General features: G+C 39.4%; 1 protein-coding gene across 1 annotated transcript; it reads right to left on the bottom strand.

The window, feature by feature from the left end:
• Nucleotides 1-617: 617 nt before the first annotated feature.
• On the bottom strand, nt 618-6,066 carry pex10 (peroxisomal biogenesis factor 10; the record flags this gene model as incomplete). Its single annotated transcript, XM_035657432.1, is given in 5 exon segments — nt 618-753; nt 1,735-1,901; nt 4,067-4,479; nt 4,564-4,644; nt 5,589-6,066. Coding segments are annotated over 5 exon segments (909 nt in total), but the record flags the coding sequence as incomplete, so codon positions are not given.
• Between the last annotated feature and the right edge of the window lie 12,653 nt (nt 6,067-18,719).

The raw sequence follows: 18,719 nt of genomic DNA, 5'->3' as shown, positions 1-18,719 counted from the left end.
CGGTAATCGTTACATCCCTACTGGTAGGCCTCATACTGACACCTTTTACCCCACTTTTATTCCTCCTTTTTTATGATACAAGGGTATAGACTCTTTGCTGAAAATACGGCTATATCGATATTTGGTCATTTGAATCAATTTCCAACTGTTTCTATGACTGGAAAACTAGTCTCTAAATGTCCAGGTTTTTCAGGATGTGTGGTAACCCTGGGTAATACTGGGTAAACAATCTGTCTCTGTTCTCACTTTGTGGTTCAGTGTAATTCATTTACCAAATAGAGACAAAACACAATAAAATTGAAAGATGAATTTGACTTACAGCACTTCAGCACAAAACGTTTGATAGACATTGCCATAATATCGGAATTGGGATTTCTTTTGGCCAAGATAATCCTGTACTGATATTGTGACAGCCTCTGGAGGAAAGCTACCTGGTTTCACCTTTGCTGTTTGGTAACATGATTTTACACATATTACTTTAGGAATATGGAACATATAAACACAAAACTGAAATAATCAGAGTGTGAAAGTATTGTATTTAAATTTGTATTTTAACTCCCTATTACTTATGTAGTACAGTCTAAAGATACAGATGACAGTCATGACACAAGCCTGACCTTCGTGTTGCACCACTCCGTGATGCACTCCCAGCAGAAGAGGTGTCCACAGGGAGTGGAGGTGGAGTTTCTCCTCTCCTCCAGGCACAAGATACAGCGGGCGACTCTGGGCCCCGAGCCCAGTGTGTGCTGAGGACTGCAGACAGACAGGTCGAAGAGATCGGCATCAAACTCGAGTCATATCATTTATGATAGTGACAAACGGTAACATTGAATGAGTGTAATCAGCATCCATCATTTTATGGCTCACCTGCTGGCGGAGCAAACATTAATAATTTGACCATGGTCATTTTACTGTTGTCAGATCTGTGCACAGTTCAGAGCAAGACACCTCAACAACTACTGGCAGATTGCATTGATATTTCTCAACCTGGACACTATTTTCCCATGTTTTTGTATCTGACTAATGGAGACAAATTTTGAAATTGGCCCAGTATTGTGTGAGAGCGCTAAACGGGTTCCAACATAATCCTTCGGGGAAATGTTCAGTCAGTTTACTTCCTCTAAAGTTGCTTGTTTATTCCACTGACATTATTACTGTAATGTCTGATAACATTATATGAAGGATCCCTACTTTTTGTTAAAGTTTTGTTCTAGCACTGCGTTTAGTTTGTTTGGTGTCGGTTTGCTGTTTTTAACCCTTTAAAAACAGCAAAGTCACACAATAACATGAACAAACTAACCATGTGGTAGAACAGCAACTCCAGTGCTCTGGGGGTTAATAATAATAATAACAATCTTAGCCTATCAGAAACAAGCCACTTTACTGGACTTACTTTGATGGAGGGCAATTGTCTGAAAGGATTATTGCAGCCCGTTTCATAGCTGCAGAGATCTTGCTCGATACTGAATCAATTGCTGTCCCCATTAGTCACATAGACATGAAAACAGCCAGGCTGAAAAGTACCAGAGTTTCCCTTTATGGTTCCAGGAGGATGAATTCTAACAACGACACTCACTGAAATACTGACAAACCTCTGTTCACTTCAACACTAAAATATTTATTTTAGGAATAAGAACAGCTGTTTTAAACTGCAATTCAGTCCTGCCATCACCACCAGACGGAGATGGAGGTGTTCACATCTCAAGAGCTGTGTCCTTCCATCTGGTCCTGTACCTGAGGTTCCTTTGGAGCTTCCACTCCTGCCGGGCTCTCTGTCTCTGTCTGAAGTTGTTGAGCTGCAGACAAACTGTGATGAGCAGCTGGAGGAGGGACACGACCCCCAGCAGCCTGTAGCTGCTTCTGATGGTCCCGTCATCGCTGTTCAGCCCTGTGACACGCAGCTACACACACACACACAGAGAGGATGACATAGCTTCACTCCTACATGTGTCACAAGCCACCGATTGCCTTGAAACAGCAAAGCGGCATAAAACAGTGAGTAACTACTGTAGAAGAATACTGTTAACTGTTAAAATATTTAAATATATATTTTTGGGTGCTTTTTATGCCTTTATTCTGATAGGATAGGTGAAGATAGAAGGGAAAGGGGTGTGTGGGTGGGGTGATTGAACCCGGGCCACTGCGGTAACGACTACCTACCTATTTATAAATAAATGTATTCAAACCAAATAGAATTTCAGTTTTTGATGTAAAAACTGCACTCAGTGCCTCTAGAAATGTAAGCCCATAAAAATCCAAGCTCACATACACACTGGTTTATTGGGTCCACCAAGCTGGAACTAATGCAGTGTCCTGCATTAAAGCCTCCTTTCATGAAGGTTCTAATGTTCAGTTTTTGTTGAGCTGTTTTAGAGAGGTGTTGATTCGACGGTATAATTATTTTAGAGGATGTGGTTTGTGGTTCTGTTGAACTGCATTTAGTTATAATGAGAAGTGTTTCTGTCATTTAGTCCAGCCTCACTGATAGAAATGAGACAGACAATATATTACAATGTGTAGTTTTAGCTAGGTGTACCTAATAAGTGGCAAAAATCTTACAATAAACCATTCCATTATGGGCGGCAAACTCTCTTCAGGATATTATTCATCACACATTGACATCCTGCCTACTAATTAACTACAGTGGTTAGGAAATGTGCTGAAAAGCTGAAAAACAATAAACATGGTGGGGAAGTGATTTGACTAAAATGTCACTGTTTGGGAGGTTTATCGTATGCAGTTGACATGCTCTACTTTATCTTTTGACATGATTCTATATATGCTGTGTATGTTTTGGAATGAATGTATGCAAGCACACTATGTGAGTACGGAAGCTGTCCCTCGTTGCCTACTCAACTCCTTATTTTCCTAAGTGAGTCTGCAACTGCTCGTCTTCAGTTGGTTCAGAATGCGGCAGCCAGGCTTTTGACAAATACTAAACGAAGAGAGCACATTAGCGTCACTCTGGCACACTCAAGATCCTCCTGATCACATTCAAAGGCTTCAACGGCATGGCACTGTTTTACATTTCTGAGCTTATAACACAATACTCAACACCAGGATTACACAGATCTGCAGACCAGCTGCTCTTAAATGTCCCACGCTCTTGGCTCATAACAATGGGGAACTGTAATTTTAAGGTTTTAGCTCCAACACTATGGACCTGCCTCCCCCTCACTGTCAGGTCAGCTGGGACTGGAATGCATTTTTAAAAACAAAAAAAACCCTTTATGCATTGCCTTTCTTTTGTTTTTATTTTTGATTATCTGTTTCTGTTCTTTCTTCTAATTGTGAAGCACTTTGGAACTGATGTTAAAAGTTCTATATAAATAAAGTTTTTTATTTTTTATTATTAATAACGATTTAACCTATAAGGAAATGAGCCATAATAAAACCACATTAATCTGGGGACAGGATTGCTGTGAATTAGGGCTGGATCCCAATATTCCACTATTATATCATTTTGTTGGGTAAGTTTTAGGATTCAGATATATGTGCACACACCTACACATCTATCGCTTACTGCACGCTGCTGCGCACGCACACACCCCCACCAGTGTGCCCCGCCCCTCTTCTTTCTGTTTCTCTTCAGTTATATCATATAGGGACACACTCATAGGCTTGTATACATCCGCTCTGTTGACCTTCTTTTAAAGTCAGACAAATAAACCAACTTGTGTTTTAGAGTTTTCTGGCCTGTGATACCTGCATGTGGAGGAGGCTTACATCTCTCACTCATGGTGACTGTCAGTAAACCGCACAGGAGGGGGAGATTGTTGGACAAAGGAAAAACTAAAACTAAAAGTCATGCTCAGCACCCATCATGTTGTTAGAAAACGTTACACTTTATAACGTACTAATAGCCTTCTGCCTCGCTTCATAACTAGGAGTCAAAAAATGATGGGGGTGGAACAAGCTCATTTACTTGGATATTTAGTTGAGAGAACATGTGAGTAGTATGAATGCAGACTTGGTTATATATGTGAATGTATGAGTGGGGCCTACTGTACTCTCTATGCCGTCTGATGTGTGAGATATATTTGAAACACGTAAGGAAATCACCTACATAACTGATTCCAGCCGCCCTCTTAGACAGGTGATAGAAGGAGCCGCTGATGTAGAAAAGAGCCACATGGAGTCTGTGCAGGAGGGTCAGACCCTGCTGGAGGATGAACACGGCTGGCAGGCATGCCCTCCTCTGAGGCTCCGACAGCAGCCCCACCGCCCGCTGCATCCACCTCCTCAGCCAAAACTCAAGGCTCCACAGCCCGGACGCCGCCTGCCGCCGACCGACACCACTGCGGCTCTCCTGCCCGCCTTCCAGCTCGTTCTCCAGGCACACCAGGACCTTGTCCAGGAGGTAAGGGAAGAAGGCGTGGCAGAGGACAAAGAGGCCTCGTCTGGCCCGAGAGGGGATTTGACGTTTAGTGGGATCCACCTGGACGATGTTGACATATTCCTCGCCCAAGGTTTGGTAACCTGGGGAGGAGAATAATAAAAAACTAAATATTTAATCACAAGATAAAGTAAAGTGAGGTTTTGTGCTGGTTGGTCGGTAACTACCTGAGAATGTTGTTAAGCCATAGTATGCGAGGTCTGACAGCAGCTCTATCTCTCTCCTCCAGTCCAGCCATCGTTTGGAACCTACAGAGAGAGAAAGAGAAGACAGAATTGAGAACATTTTCCTACACAGCTATTTCATGTTTAAACCAGCAAGTCTGCATTCATCCATCCAAAGCAGCATTTATGTAAAGCATAATGCCCCACAAGGAGTCCATTACCAGGAATTAATGGACTCCTCGTCGGGCATTATACCATGGTAACTTGCCAAAGAAAAATAAGTTAAGACCTTTAGTCTTTTGCAATCAAAATCTAAAGTTTTTCACAAGCCATAACTCTGTTTCCCTGGCAACACCTGAGTCACTTCACTAACACCTGGAACAATCATTACCATCCCATAAGGTTCTTATGCAATGAAAACTGCGACTCAGTCCCCTCCGCTCAGACAGCGCTGTGGCTCAGCTACGAGCCAGAGAGCTAACATGATTCTAGCGAGATTCAAAGTCAATAACACTGCGTATCGACAAACAGAAAATAGAATTTGACAGCATGTCTAACAACAAGACTAGCTGGCTTCATGTTACTGTGCTCACAAACAATTCATAGGAGCTTGTGTGTTACAGTCTCCATCCTGCGGTGTTCAGAAGATGAGGCACTGAAGGACTACAGGCAGTGTTGTGAGATATATTTATGACATATTTAGCTAAATAAAGTTTCCATTCAAATGATTTAAGCACATTTATTTAGAACAGTGAACAGACAGTTTCACTGGAACTACTTAGTAAGAGTCCTATGTCAGAATGATAACGTTACATTGGTCTGGGTGAATACTCGATTGTGATTAGCTGCAGGGTGTCAAATAATTCCTGTTCATGGATACCTCGGCGGGCATTATCCCTTTTTTAATGGCCGCCCTGCAGCCAGTCAGAATCTAATGTTAGCTCTGAAGCTACATGTTAAAGTAAAGTAAGTTAGCTAAAGAAGACGAATGCTAATTTCTCACTAGTGTTAAATATGAACAAACTTACCAGCAAGTGTTTGAAACGCTTCGTTGGCGTTGTTTCTGAGGAAGCTTTGATAATATTCGTCCTTCTGACTCGACCGAATGAACTGGGACTGGTTTGCAGGAGCGAGGGGCATTGTAAGCTAGCATTAGAGAGCTAATTTCAGATGCTAAAGTTCCCAAACCGAGTTACAGTTGATGGTGAAATGTGTCTGACCGCTGGAAGGTTTACTTCCATACAGCAGGTTGTCAGTCAAGTCCTACACTAGCATGTTAGCATACAAAGTGCTAAATGCTCAGACTAGCAAACACTCAAGATGCCACCGGGCAGCAAGATAAACAGAACAAGCTAACCTAGCTACCATATTGTGTCCGTGGTGTGTATTCTGCACAGTCGCAACCATAGACATATATACATATATATGTCTATGGTTGCAACATTATCCTCTCATATTCCCGTAGAGTGGTTCTTCTTACAGTTTCATGCAGCCAAATCAAGTTACACACTGGAAATAGATGCCCTGAAAACTGACAATGAACCTCACAGTGCCACTTACTGGCTGGAGGGGGTATTACAGGCCCACTCTCAACAAGAAAGTATAAGTATAAATTATGTATTTATGTAAGAGGGTATTTCAAAAGGAATTAGCCTTTCATCTCATAATCTGATGTTGTTTTTACTTATTAATACCTAATTAATGTTTGAAACCAACGTTTGACGTTTTTATTGTGTTTTTATTTGATTTAATTTTCATTGAATACTGGTTTTATTCTAAGGTCGTAAGGCAGGCCTTTTTGTAAAAATACTATGGCTACACAATTAATCAAAATATTATCGAAATGACAGTATGACCAAATGGCAGAAGCTGCAATATGCAAATCATGTTTGTTTGGTGCGAGCCCCAACAGATTTTTACATCATCATGATTTTCTGTGAAAGTTATATTAAAACGTATTATTCCCACACTAATTGTGAGTCATATTGTAATCAATATCCATGCAATATCTGTCAAATAATCACAATATGATTTATTTACCATATCGTGTAGCCCTAAAAAATAGGAATTCAGTCACAAGTTCCAATAATTTACAAGAAGGCACAGTCAGGCTCCAACACAGCTCTCAACACTCGAAGAAAGTTATGACCTGAAACCAAAACCATTTTCAGTGTGTCCTTTTTATTTAATTTCTGTTTTTTTGTTCATTGTATTTTCGAAACACAAAGGTCTAAATGGTGTTTCGCAGATCAAATTCTGATGATGCCTGCATTTATTTATTACATTATAAATTTAAACATATTGAGCCAACAGACATTGGAATCAACTCACCCACCACCAATACCCACCATATATATACACATGTTTAATTATAGACTGTAAATTCCCCTCAGGTTGATAAACAAATAAATCCTGCAAGACGAGCCCCAACAGATACTGATATTGATATTTGACTGTTTAAAATCTTAATAAAATAAATTGACAACAATCATTAAAGGTCCAGTGTGTAACATTTAGGAGGATCTATTGTCAGAAAAGGAATATAATATTTACAGGTATGTTTTCATCAGAGTATAATCACCTGAGAATAAGAATTGCTATGTTTTCGTTACCTCAGAATGAGTCCTTTATATCTTCTTCCATGGAATCCGCTATGTTGAACCACCATGTTTTTACAGTAGCCCAGAAAGGACAAAGCAAACACTGGCTCTAGATTTGGGTGTTTTTTGGACATCTTGTGGCCACAGTAGTTTCTCTTTTGTGCCTGGAAGGGGAGGACAGCAATTTTCCAAGTGATTAGCTAACATTTAGCTAGCAGTCTGTGGCAGCTAGTTTACTGTTAGTTACTAACTTAAACCGTTCAATGATTGTTTAACAACAATTCACATGCAATCTCAAAGCAATGAAAAATAAAATCTTGTTTTAGGTTAGAGCTAGTTGCTAGCCCTTTTTTGTATTCACCGCAGTTTAACATACAGGGGTCACAAAAGCGAGTCACAGCGTGTTGTATCTGGTTGTCTGTGTGACCTGGACTTCATGTTTTATTGCTCTTTTTCCCAGATTCTGCAGAAGAGGTTAGAAACCTTTCAGAAGCTTATTAATGACCCAGGTAGAAATGTTGATATTTTCTCCACCTTCCAAAGATTCCTGGATACAAAAGGATTGGTAAGTTTGGAATGAAATGTTTAGAATTATTATTACTTTTGAGTTTATTCTTGTGACTCTTTGTCCTTAGCCTACAAGAAATGACCTCCCTGTTGTTGCTGATACATCTTCTTTCACCACCACCTGGGGGGCCGAAGTCTCCAAAAACTATGTAGGTGATTATAATAATTTGTCACCTCACTTTCTTAGCCATGTGTGTAAATTAGGATTGTTAAAGTGGATGAAATTGTTTTCATAGGCTTTCCTTTCTCACACTAGCCAGGGAGATGTTTGAGTTATCACTTTTTCTACAATAATGTAGTTTTCTCTCTCTGTTTCCTTATCTCCTTAGTCATGCTACAGTTTAGAGGATCATCTCCCCAACCAGCAGGATCTACAGCCATACCTCCTCGCTGTTAGGCGTCAGAAGAACTGGATCGACAGCTTCTACATCACCATGGATAAGCTTCTCATTTCATACCAGGCAAACCACTCCCTCAAGCCTTTTGATGAACATTTTAAAGCACATTTTGCCTTTAATTTGTATGATTTATTTGACGATATGACTGTGCATTGTTTTACACATGAAAAGGCAAAAATAAATGTTATTTTTGAAAATTATTGAGATTATTGTAATCAATTGTTATAATTAATATTTTTTCAGAGTCAATTTTACACTTAAAGGGAGAAATTAACTCCACCCAAATAGTAAAAAATGTAACTCAGAGCAGTGTTATGTTGTATCACTCACTGTTAATTTAACCCTCTTTTGCGAGTAAAGAAGGAGCTCTGGCAAAGTGTTAAATGTTTAACAATTTCAAAAGTGTTAATTTAACTCTGGAGAGTGAGGAGCTATATAAATCCCGAAAAAGATTTGAAATCAACTCTGTGGGAGTTAATTCAACACTGCATTTTTGCTGTGTACTTATTGACTGACAAACTTTAGATAAGGCTCCCCCAAATTTTCTAAAGATATGTACTGAGGGATGACCTCAAATTTGACATTTCTGTATTGATATTTCTTGGCTTGCATAATAATAATAATATTTTTTTTTAATTTGTAGACCATTTGTACAATAAGATAAATTTGAAATAAATACTTGAAGTTGAAATTGATAAAAAAAGAAAAGAAAATACATCTGTGAAAAATAAAAGTCAGTGTGTACGATTTAGTGACATCTAGTGGTAAATTTGCAGATTGCAACAAACTAACCAACTGCTTGCCTTTCCAGCTTGTAGGAGAAACTATGGTAGCCTTAAATCTTGTGAATAATGCGAAAGGCCAGTGTTTGGTTTGTCCGTTCTGGGCTACTGTAGAAACAGTAATGAGAAAGAGGACCTGCTTCCTCTGTAGATGAAAATAGCTCATTCTAAGGTAACAAAAAACACACTACAAACTAAATGTTACACACTGGACCTTTAATATTGGCTGATATATTGACCTGGACTGGCAGGTAATGCAACAATACAACCTGCTAAATATCCTAACATCTGACCAACATAATTAAACAATTTTAATGAAGTTATATATCTTTTAACTGAACTTTCAAAAATTGCATTTACTGCAATGTTGCACAGTAGCTAATGTGACCTATTGTACAAGTTGCTACAAGACAGGTCCCTGTGTGAGTAGGTTAAGTGCATTCATTCATTCACTCATTCAAAGCCCCAGCAGCTCTGCTGTGATCTGGATCTGGAAAGTTGCAGAACCAGTTTCTTTGTCTCCTCAGTGCTGCTCCCTGAGCCAGCCAGGTGTACTATAACCGCTACGGAGAACATCCCATTATAAGCCCACTGCTATCCTTTTACAGCGACTTTTCTCGCATCAACCCTTGGACAGTCTGTCCCACCATCCTACATACCAGGAAGTTGAACTTTGCTCTCAGTGAGGGGAGGAGCTGGGTTTTTCCCTCTCCCTCCTCCCTTTAACTCAGTAGCTACTTGTAACTTGTTGCAGATGAAAAGTGGATGGCGTATGGGAAGCACTTTGCTGCTTGGACTAAACCACTAACAAGAACCCGAGGAGAGTCTGGGATCCTGACAGGTAAGACACAAACTTTGCTGGATGCATGCACCTTGTGTTCGTCTACCTGCAGTCTTTGGCTGGTTTCAAGGCATCAGCCCGGACATGATTTGGAAGTCTGATAAGAACGCTTTAATGATCAAAGCTGCTGTACTTTGTAATCTAAACATGTTCAAATAGGAGCGTTTGTTGTGATGACTGAGCAGATCTGATTCATAGAGGCCAACAGATGATAACAGATAACCATCACCATGCAGAGATAAAATTACAGTTACGGCTTCCAATACATGGCTGATATTAAGAGAGCCATTAATGATATATATATATATATATACACCAAATCAAACACTGCTGCAAATATATATTCACTGATAATGTCGAGGATAACAAAAACAATTTAGAAAAATAACTTGGTCCTCTTTCAATACTGAGAATGTTATTATTATTGTGTTGAATGCCAACAATGCAATGAAACATGGGCTAAAATAGGCCAATATCAGTATAATTCAGTGTTGCTTGTATTACAGCAATCAGAAATTAAACTGTGTTAGTGAAGCTAAACCAAGTACACAAGTGGAAAATAACAATAGCTGCTGTAGAGCTGCTGCGTGGGTGGTAGGTTGTTTGTAAAGGGACATCCTTAAAGGACCCCATAGACACACACTAGCAGGCAAAAACAAACACACACACACACACACACACACACACAGAACTGAAAGGAAATAGAAACTGAGGTGACACCTGCTGAGGAGACACAGAGGAAATCATGTCCGTAATAATCTCAGACAACATCTGTTTTAGCTGTAGTGTCAAACATATGTCATGTCTGGGATTCACACTGAACCACACACACACACTCATATACTGCATACTTAGGTGCATCCAGGGTTTGTAGACCTGTGTGGAAACCCCAGGGGGGTTCCATGAGTGCCTGAGGTGCTTTAGGGGCCTTTGAGAGAAATCCAGAAGTCCTTGAACTGCCTCTACAGGCAGTTAGTAAGAGTTGATAACAGTTCTAGGGGTCTTTGAGGGGTTTCATATGTGATTCATGAGGTTTCAGAGGACCTTGAGTGGGATTTATAGATGCTTGAGAGGTTCTTGGGATCCCTGAAAAGGTGGTAGAGTTTTGATTAATCTAAAAGTCGTTGGTTTAAATACCTTCAAATGTTCAAAACAACCAAAGGCAAGACTAGTTTGAAATTCAAGTTTATTGTCACATGTATAAGTGCAGTGACATGCTTCTGCCCCTGCAGTCTTATCCTTTATGTACATAAATAAATACACACCAACCCAATCAACACCATAACATTTCCGTCAACAACGACCCTCTCAGCCAACACATAATACTAACACATACAACTGTGCCTTCTTGAGGATGCCCTCTGTGTTGAGGGACCGTGTGAACGTGTCTGTGTCGGATGTGTGTGCCTGGAAATTTAAAACTGCCCATAATTTCATCCGATGACCAGCTGATCAAAATAAGTGTTTAGTTTAAACAATGATTTATTTTGTCTTATTCACACTAACCCTAACACCTTTAAAGCAATTTGTATAACATGATATACCCATGTGTTTTATATCAAAATTTGCAAATGAAAATCTTCAGCTGTCTGTATAATGATGCACTGCTTGTTCTAGAGCACATTTAATAATAATAATTATAATAATAATTTGACTCTAAAGCTAAAAAATTGAAGTCAGATTTTTTCAATATTTTTATCTTATGAAAACACATCTTTACACATGTGGACCAGTTATTTGATTGCTTGAAGTGGGTTTATCAAAGTCTTAGGTTCACAAAAAATTGTGAAATATATGAATAAAAATGTATATAAATGTACAATAAATTAGTTCAGCTGGTTTCACACAAATGTAGACACATAAACCCACCAATTAGGCACACTGAAAGGCAGACAGTGCTTTCTTATCTTCCTCCACGTACGGGTGAATCACGTACACTCTTGTGAGAATACAGACTTGGAAGCAGAGAGTCTACAGATTTAGAGAGTATCCGAACCATAACCATGTGGAGATAGTAACATTGCGAAAACATGCCGGTGCATTTGGCAACCCCAGGGGGTTAAGAGAGATATGGATGTCATGACACCATAGGGTTAGGCTTTCCACTTCACTCAGTCCAATCACTGTGTCATGTACGTGCGTCATCTGCAATTTTTATAATATTATTGTTGGCAATACAGTTGTGTGTAAATAAGCTGAACAGTAGTGGACTCAGACAGAATCCTTGTGGCACACCGGTCCTAAGAGTAATTGATGAGCCTACTTGTCAAAAAAATCAAGCTGTAGATGGACTTGCAGAGACAATGAGTACTGGACTGTTGCGCAAAGCAAGTGAGGTCACGTCATCTACAGTACAGCACAGACAGTACATGTATTCACACTTAATCTTGCCCTTGGCTTAATGTAAGTACAGTAGTCTATCTGAGTGACTTGCATGAGAAGAGCCCTGAAATGTTCTGCAGACAGACTGTTTTGAAGTCAGAATATTTGTCCCATATGACTTTTTATGAGGCCATAAGGTAAAACAAATAGGGGTTTGTTTGTCACTGATAGGACTGTGCACACTCAAAGTGACTGTATGAACTGTACGCTACATAGTCAAAAACTGGCCTGTTCCAGACAAAAGACCACAGGTTAAAAGGGGCAAATCGTTCACCTGTGATAGTTAGTAAATCTATGCATTATAAATTCAATGTATTTTGTGTTTTGTTAGCCTTTTACAGTCCGTAAAACATCAGAAGAATATTCCTCAAGCAACATCACATGGACTGGGGGACAGAGCTTGAAAGATGTGAATATTTACCCGGCAGAGAGGGAGGGCGTAAACTGAAATTGAGTTGCATTGTGGGAAGTGTAGGAGCCACAGATTTAGGAAATGGATCTATTCTATTTAAAAAACGACAAGATAACTCAGCCTGTGCTGCACCGAATATTGATCCTCCTTTATTAATCTGTCTCTGGGAAGTTCCTCAACTTTATGGAATGCTAAATTACTACAGTGTCCATTAACATAACAATGACTGTAGCCACTTGCATAGGAGACAACTGAAGGTATTTTCCAGTGGTACAGCTCACAAGTATACAGTTTTAATATATAATTGCCCATGCACTGTATCAAGCATCACTCAAAAGGGGGGAAAAAGTACATTTGTTGGGGACTATTTTCAGCGGCGCACTAATCACCATTTGGTGCTCTATTGAGTATTTGGGGCAGCAGGACGGTGTGATATGTGTGGTATTGAGTCAAAATAAACTATAATGTGTGTGTTTATGGTGATGAAGGAACACAATGTGTTTAATAGTGGACAACAATGTAGCATAGAGGAAGAAGATATATCAGGCTTTAATACACACACTATACTCGTTAGTATATGTTCAGGGTTTGTTGACAATAAGAAAAATCTATCACCTATGTGAAAAAATAAGCTTTTGTGCATTGTACACTTGAATTACATTTCAGAGAGGATTTACTGGGAACAGTGTTTCAGTTCTAAAGCCTTTTCTGGCTGTGTGTGAGACCTTATTCCTTTTAGTTTTTAACTTATTCAGATTTTATCGAAAAGCGTGACATTTCATTTGCATCATTATTGGATTAAATCACAGCTGATTGCCCTATTTCATTCCAATGAATATCAATTCATTCATTCATTCAGCTATTCTGGGGACTGGGATAGAAGGCTTGCAGTAGTAAATTTGAATTGTTACAGCACAGGTGTAACTGATAACATTAAAAACGACTGCATTCCATTTAGGTGAGCTATAGTTCTCGGGTCTTGGGGTTGAGCCTTTGTTAACAAAAGTTCTTACACCTTTGCTTTTCCTGCTGTGATAAGTCAAAATGCCATGAAAGGGTATATTTTTCTTACGTGGTGTACATGATGTAGCTCATATAAACCTTAGACAACTATTTAGCATCTAGCCATTTCTTTTTTGCTGAATTTGAGATATTTTAATGGTGTTAAATTAGCTATTACAAGGTCGCTCAGAGAATGCAGACCTTCGGCAAAGCCAATGGTCCAGTCTTCTATGATATGCACACCATTCATTTCAATTAAGTTGAATTCACATAGGTTGGAAAATCTGAAAAAATCACATCCCTGAATGCCTATTTCTTTCATACCTCCTGCCTTTTTCTTCTTTAGGGATGTTTGAGGTGCCTGTTAGTTGTTTAGTGACAGCACACCATTCACTTTACTATGGCAGGTTTATGTTCGGTTAAATTTGCCATTGACTCTGTGTGTATCCGCTTCACACCCTTCCAAGTTTCATGAAAATAAGTTTTCCGTAATCCTGCTGACAGAATAACAAACGGCACCAAAAAATAACCTTCGCATTAGTAAATATCTAAATTAAAGGAATATCGTTCAACATTTTCAGAAATATGCTTTTTTGCTTTCATTCTGAGAGTGAGATGTTAAGATGAATCTTCCTGGATTCCATGTTTTTTCCTTACCATTGTCACCAAGTGCTTGCTCATGGAGGAAATTGTTGGATCTCTATGAATAATTTTATAAGGAGCACGATCTAGACCTACTTTATATAAAAAGTCCTGATAACTTAATTTGGTGCTATACAAATAAAACTGAATTGAATCTAGTTTGTTTAACCAGAACATGTTTGTCGAATAGTTCCAGCACAGAACTTCCACTAAAATCCCAACCTTGTAATCTTGTGTACAGATTAAACAAATGAGACACCATGTTATTTAGTGGGCTTTATGGGTGTTTTTTCACCCCTGCTTCCAGTCTTTGTGCCAAGCTAGGCTAACCACAGTTTTTCCCAAAATGGTCTTCCTTTAACTAGTCGTATATTTCTATACACATTGTTCTTGTGTTTGTGTGTGTGTGTTAGTGTGTGATTCTAAGAGCTATGTTAAAATTGTATTTTGAGAAGGATTCTTTATGGTGTTAACTCTCATTAACTAAAATACTATGAATCATTAACATAACAAGATGACGTGTAAGTACTGTGTAGTGACACCACCCAGCAGTCATTACATTAGAAAATTGAGCAGGGCTTAAACACTGAGCAGTGGGAACAGCAATTAATGTGTCTGAAGTGTGTAATTACCCCTGCAGCACATCTATATGAAAGCTACAGCAGGTTCAAACACGACAAAATCACATCTACATTCTGAGACACAGAGACCACGCGTTATATTCTTTCTTTGAATATGTCATGCAGGGAATATCATTAACCTATGCCCAAAAACCCAGCAACAAACTCCAATATCCCAATGTAATGTCTCTGTAAGTTTGGAACACACTTCCTGACCTTTTCAGAGTAGCAGTTTATTGCTTTTTTTCCTACCAAATAATTTCCTTCTTTTCATCTTATGCATCGGGTTGCGAGTCACTATGACCTTTTCAGATGCGTTGCCCACATGCCAACTGTTCTGGACCATCTGGTTGACCATATAGAAAGCAAAACCCTATCTGACTTGGAAATGAGCCGTGAGATAACTTGCCTTTTGACTGTCAAATGTCTGTTTTCATTTTTACCTTTTTGGAAACACAGTAGCTTTGCTGAGCAGTCTGTGTTGTTGTTGCTTCTTAAAGGTCCAGTGTGTAACCTTTAGAAGGGGCCATTTGGAAAAATGACACAGAAGTGCACTCTTCGCCCCTATGGTAGATAAAATGTGATAAAGTGCCTCATAGTGTGTCCTTCCAGTGGATAAAACATGATGAAATGCCATCTGGAGTCCCTTTCCAGTGGAGAAAATGTAATGAAATGCTCTCTAGGGTCTCTTTTTAGTGGATAAAAGGTGATGAAGTGCCCTCTAAGTTGCCTTAAGCTATTTCACCATAAATGCATCACAACTTTCTGCTAGCTGTTATTTTTTTTGCCCCTGCACCTCAAACAGCCTGAGTCCTGTGAAAGTTCTCTCTGTTAATCATTGTGTGAGATGAGTCTTACCAAAGTCGGGTGGTTAAAGAGGCTATACTGGCAAAACCATGCCCTTATTTTAGGGCATAGATCATACAAAGCCTTAACATGCCCAGAATTCATTATTTATTTATGTATGTATTTATTTAAGTTGGTCTAAGCACTCAATTTACTACCACATGTCTGTGTTGTCCTCACATGTTCACACCTTTCATTGACACGTTAGGAGGAAACAACTGTAACCAGAGATGTAGAATCAGTATTTGAAACAAATCTATTTAGTAAAGTGATCTGATCTGAAAATGCAAGTGTGCTCCACTTTCTTCCGACAAAGAACTTCAGATATGGCTGTGTTTTGAATGAGCTGCAACTGTCTTATTTAGACATGAGTCTTAACTATCACTTTTTTAAAGTAGTTGTATGCTGATATGATTATAATTGGCTTAATGTGGCTGTTGCAATTGAGCAATTTAGGACCATAAATGACTTCATAACTACACCAAATTTTAGTCTTTACTTTAAAGGATTTATGTTGAAACATGCCTTCCACAAAAGAGTTTACAGCCACGCAAGCATCTCTGTGAGGATGAACGTAAGCACAGTGATGCTTTCAGTTAAATGCTGACACTCAACATGTGATGTTTATCATGCTCAAGCGAATGTTGCCGGAGAATATAATGGCAATCCATTTAATGATTGTTGCAATATGTGACTCTGGGCCAAAGTGGCTGCCATCCTTACGGCAAAAGACTATCAAAAACCTAGTATATGTATGCAAAACCTAGAAAATATATAGCTGGATCATGTATGGTCAGTGTGCTCCTGAGGACCTTTGGTGCTTTCCATTTGAACTTAGAAGAATTTCTGAGTTCCCAGTCGAAAATTTCTACTGGAACGCTCCCTGAAATCAGATTTCCAATATGGAAAGTCGGAAGTACCTCACCAACCCAGACCTCAAAAATCCAAAAGATGGCTGCTTAGCACACACAGTACTCTGCAACTTCTGTCTGCAAATGTGTTTGTATGAGCAAAATACAGTGTACTGCATTTTTATCAACTGGTATTGCTAACAATGGCTAATGGATAACCTGGCTACAGCTTGGTTTTCCAACTTGTTGTACCGGAACGCAGTCAACTAGAGTGTGATATCATTCCCAGCTCCAACTTCGGACTTAAGAGGTAAATGGAACACACCAATAATTCACAACTGTTTGCAGCTATTGTTTTACAAAAAAAGCAACGGTGACGTCATCACTTTGTAAGTCAGGGACAGACTTTCTCCCTCATAGGGCAGGCTTCCTTTACTGCAACAATTTAAACACTGCAATGGTGACTGGAGATACTGGTGGCAGTACATGAAACTTTATTATACCCACTTGAAGTACATTTTTAAAAGCAGAGACACAAAGATTTCAAAAAAGGTGACCTGGATGTTAGACCTCGTAAAGAAGGACTTCTGTAAAGACTGTGTCAGTGGTATTTCCGTACTCAGTACTCAGTACAAAGATAAGAAAGCGGTGCAGTAAGCAGTAGATGTTCGCTGACAGGACACAAAAGCAATTGCTGTTTTAGAGACTTTTGCCAAACTGCCCAACAGGCAGTCTCTGTACTGTTGAGATCTGTCCCACATGACATTTAAAGCAGCATCAGTTCTGCCAGGCCATTCAGTGATGTGGAGCAAATGGTGAAAGCTGAAAAAGACTGAAGCATCCAAGTATTTTCTTTGTCTGTCACACTTTTTCCTTCTGTCTTCTCTCAGTAAGGAAGCAGCAAACCTTATCGCCCCTTGTTTCGCTTCATGAAATGAACTGCAGGGTTGGCACACATTCTAAAAAACTCTGACTTACTTTTTTATATTTCTCCTCCTCCTGTTTCGTCTTAGCTAGATCTGCATTACAAGAAGCACAATAACTGTGTGTGTTTGTGTGTGTGTGCATGTGTGACTTCTTGACTTTGCTGCGATGAACACACCATGTATGCACTCTGTGACGTGTTGATGGCCAACTGTACCACCCGACCTTGGCAGCTATAAGCGTGTGTGTGGCTGATGGGAAAAGCCGGTTCTCTCTCCCTTTGTGGAGGCTTGTTTTTCAGCAGGGTGTTGGTTTTCAGCCTCTTTCAGCCAAGTCATAGGGGATTTAAGCATTGAAACTCAGCACCTCACCTGGGTTAAAGACCTGAGAGATTGAAAACAATCCAACCGGGAAAGTGCGTTCCTGCTGTTGCTGCTGGTGTTGGTGCTGAGTGTGGGTGTACATTGAAATGTTGACTGAAATAAAAGCTACCTTTGGGTGTTAGGTATAAAACTGCAAGTATTATGTTTCAGCAACAAATATAGATAGGCCTGGACATCACAGTGGAAATGGTTCATCCTTGGATGTTTAAGAAACAACATACTGATAATGTTGCTATTAGAGAAAAATCAGTTTGTCATTAAAATCACAAGGATTCATCCCCTTAAGAGCATGAATGTGCTCTGTAAATTTCATAGCAGATTTTGTCCTGGGCACTAGAGGAATGGAAGAGCAAATAGGGAGCATGAATTAACTACATTTTAAAGCAATTTGTCCATTAAATTGGGATGATTCTTATGCACAAGTGGAAATGTAGGCCTGATGATGGTGCTAGAAGGACAGGGATCAACCAAAATCCCTGACCTTAGATCATGCAATATAATGTGCATTTAGAATGGAACTAATTCAGTCTCCCACCATGAATGATGTTGGGAAAATGAAGGCATGGTTGCTATGTAGCTATGCCGTTTTTAATCCTAACAAAGAACACGTTTTCTTGCTGTTGTCTTTCTAAACTGAGAAGCGGTGAAAGTTACTACATTCTGTTATGATCAAGGAGGTGATAAACAGACCATAATTGGATAGGGGAAAGGTTGTCTACTTCCACACCAATGGCAAACCCAAGGCTAACATTATTTTACAACAACGATTTTACCAGCCTGCTGTATCATCTTCAGTTGAATGAAATGAAGAATAAAGCAATGGAAATCCCTCTAGTATCAGCCTAAACCGTACAGAACAAATTGATGGAGCATTAATTGTTTGCGTAGTCCCCCCCCCCCCCCCCCCCC

This window comes from Morone saxatilis, unplaced genomic scaffold (genome assembly GCF_004916995.1).
Source record: "Morone saxatilis isolate NCDOM2014 unplaced genomic scaffold, NCSU_SB_2.0 Contig15, whole genome shotgun sequence".
Taxonomy (NCBI): domain Eukaryota; kingdom Metazoa; phylum Chordata; class Actinopteri; family Moronidae; genus Morone; species Morone saxatilis.
This window is presented reverse-complemented; position numbering and strand designations above follow the sequence as displayed.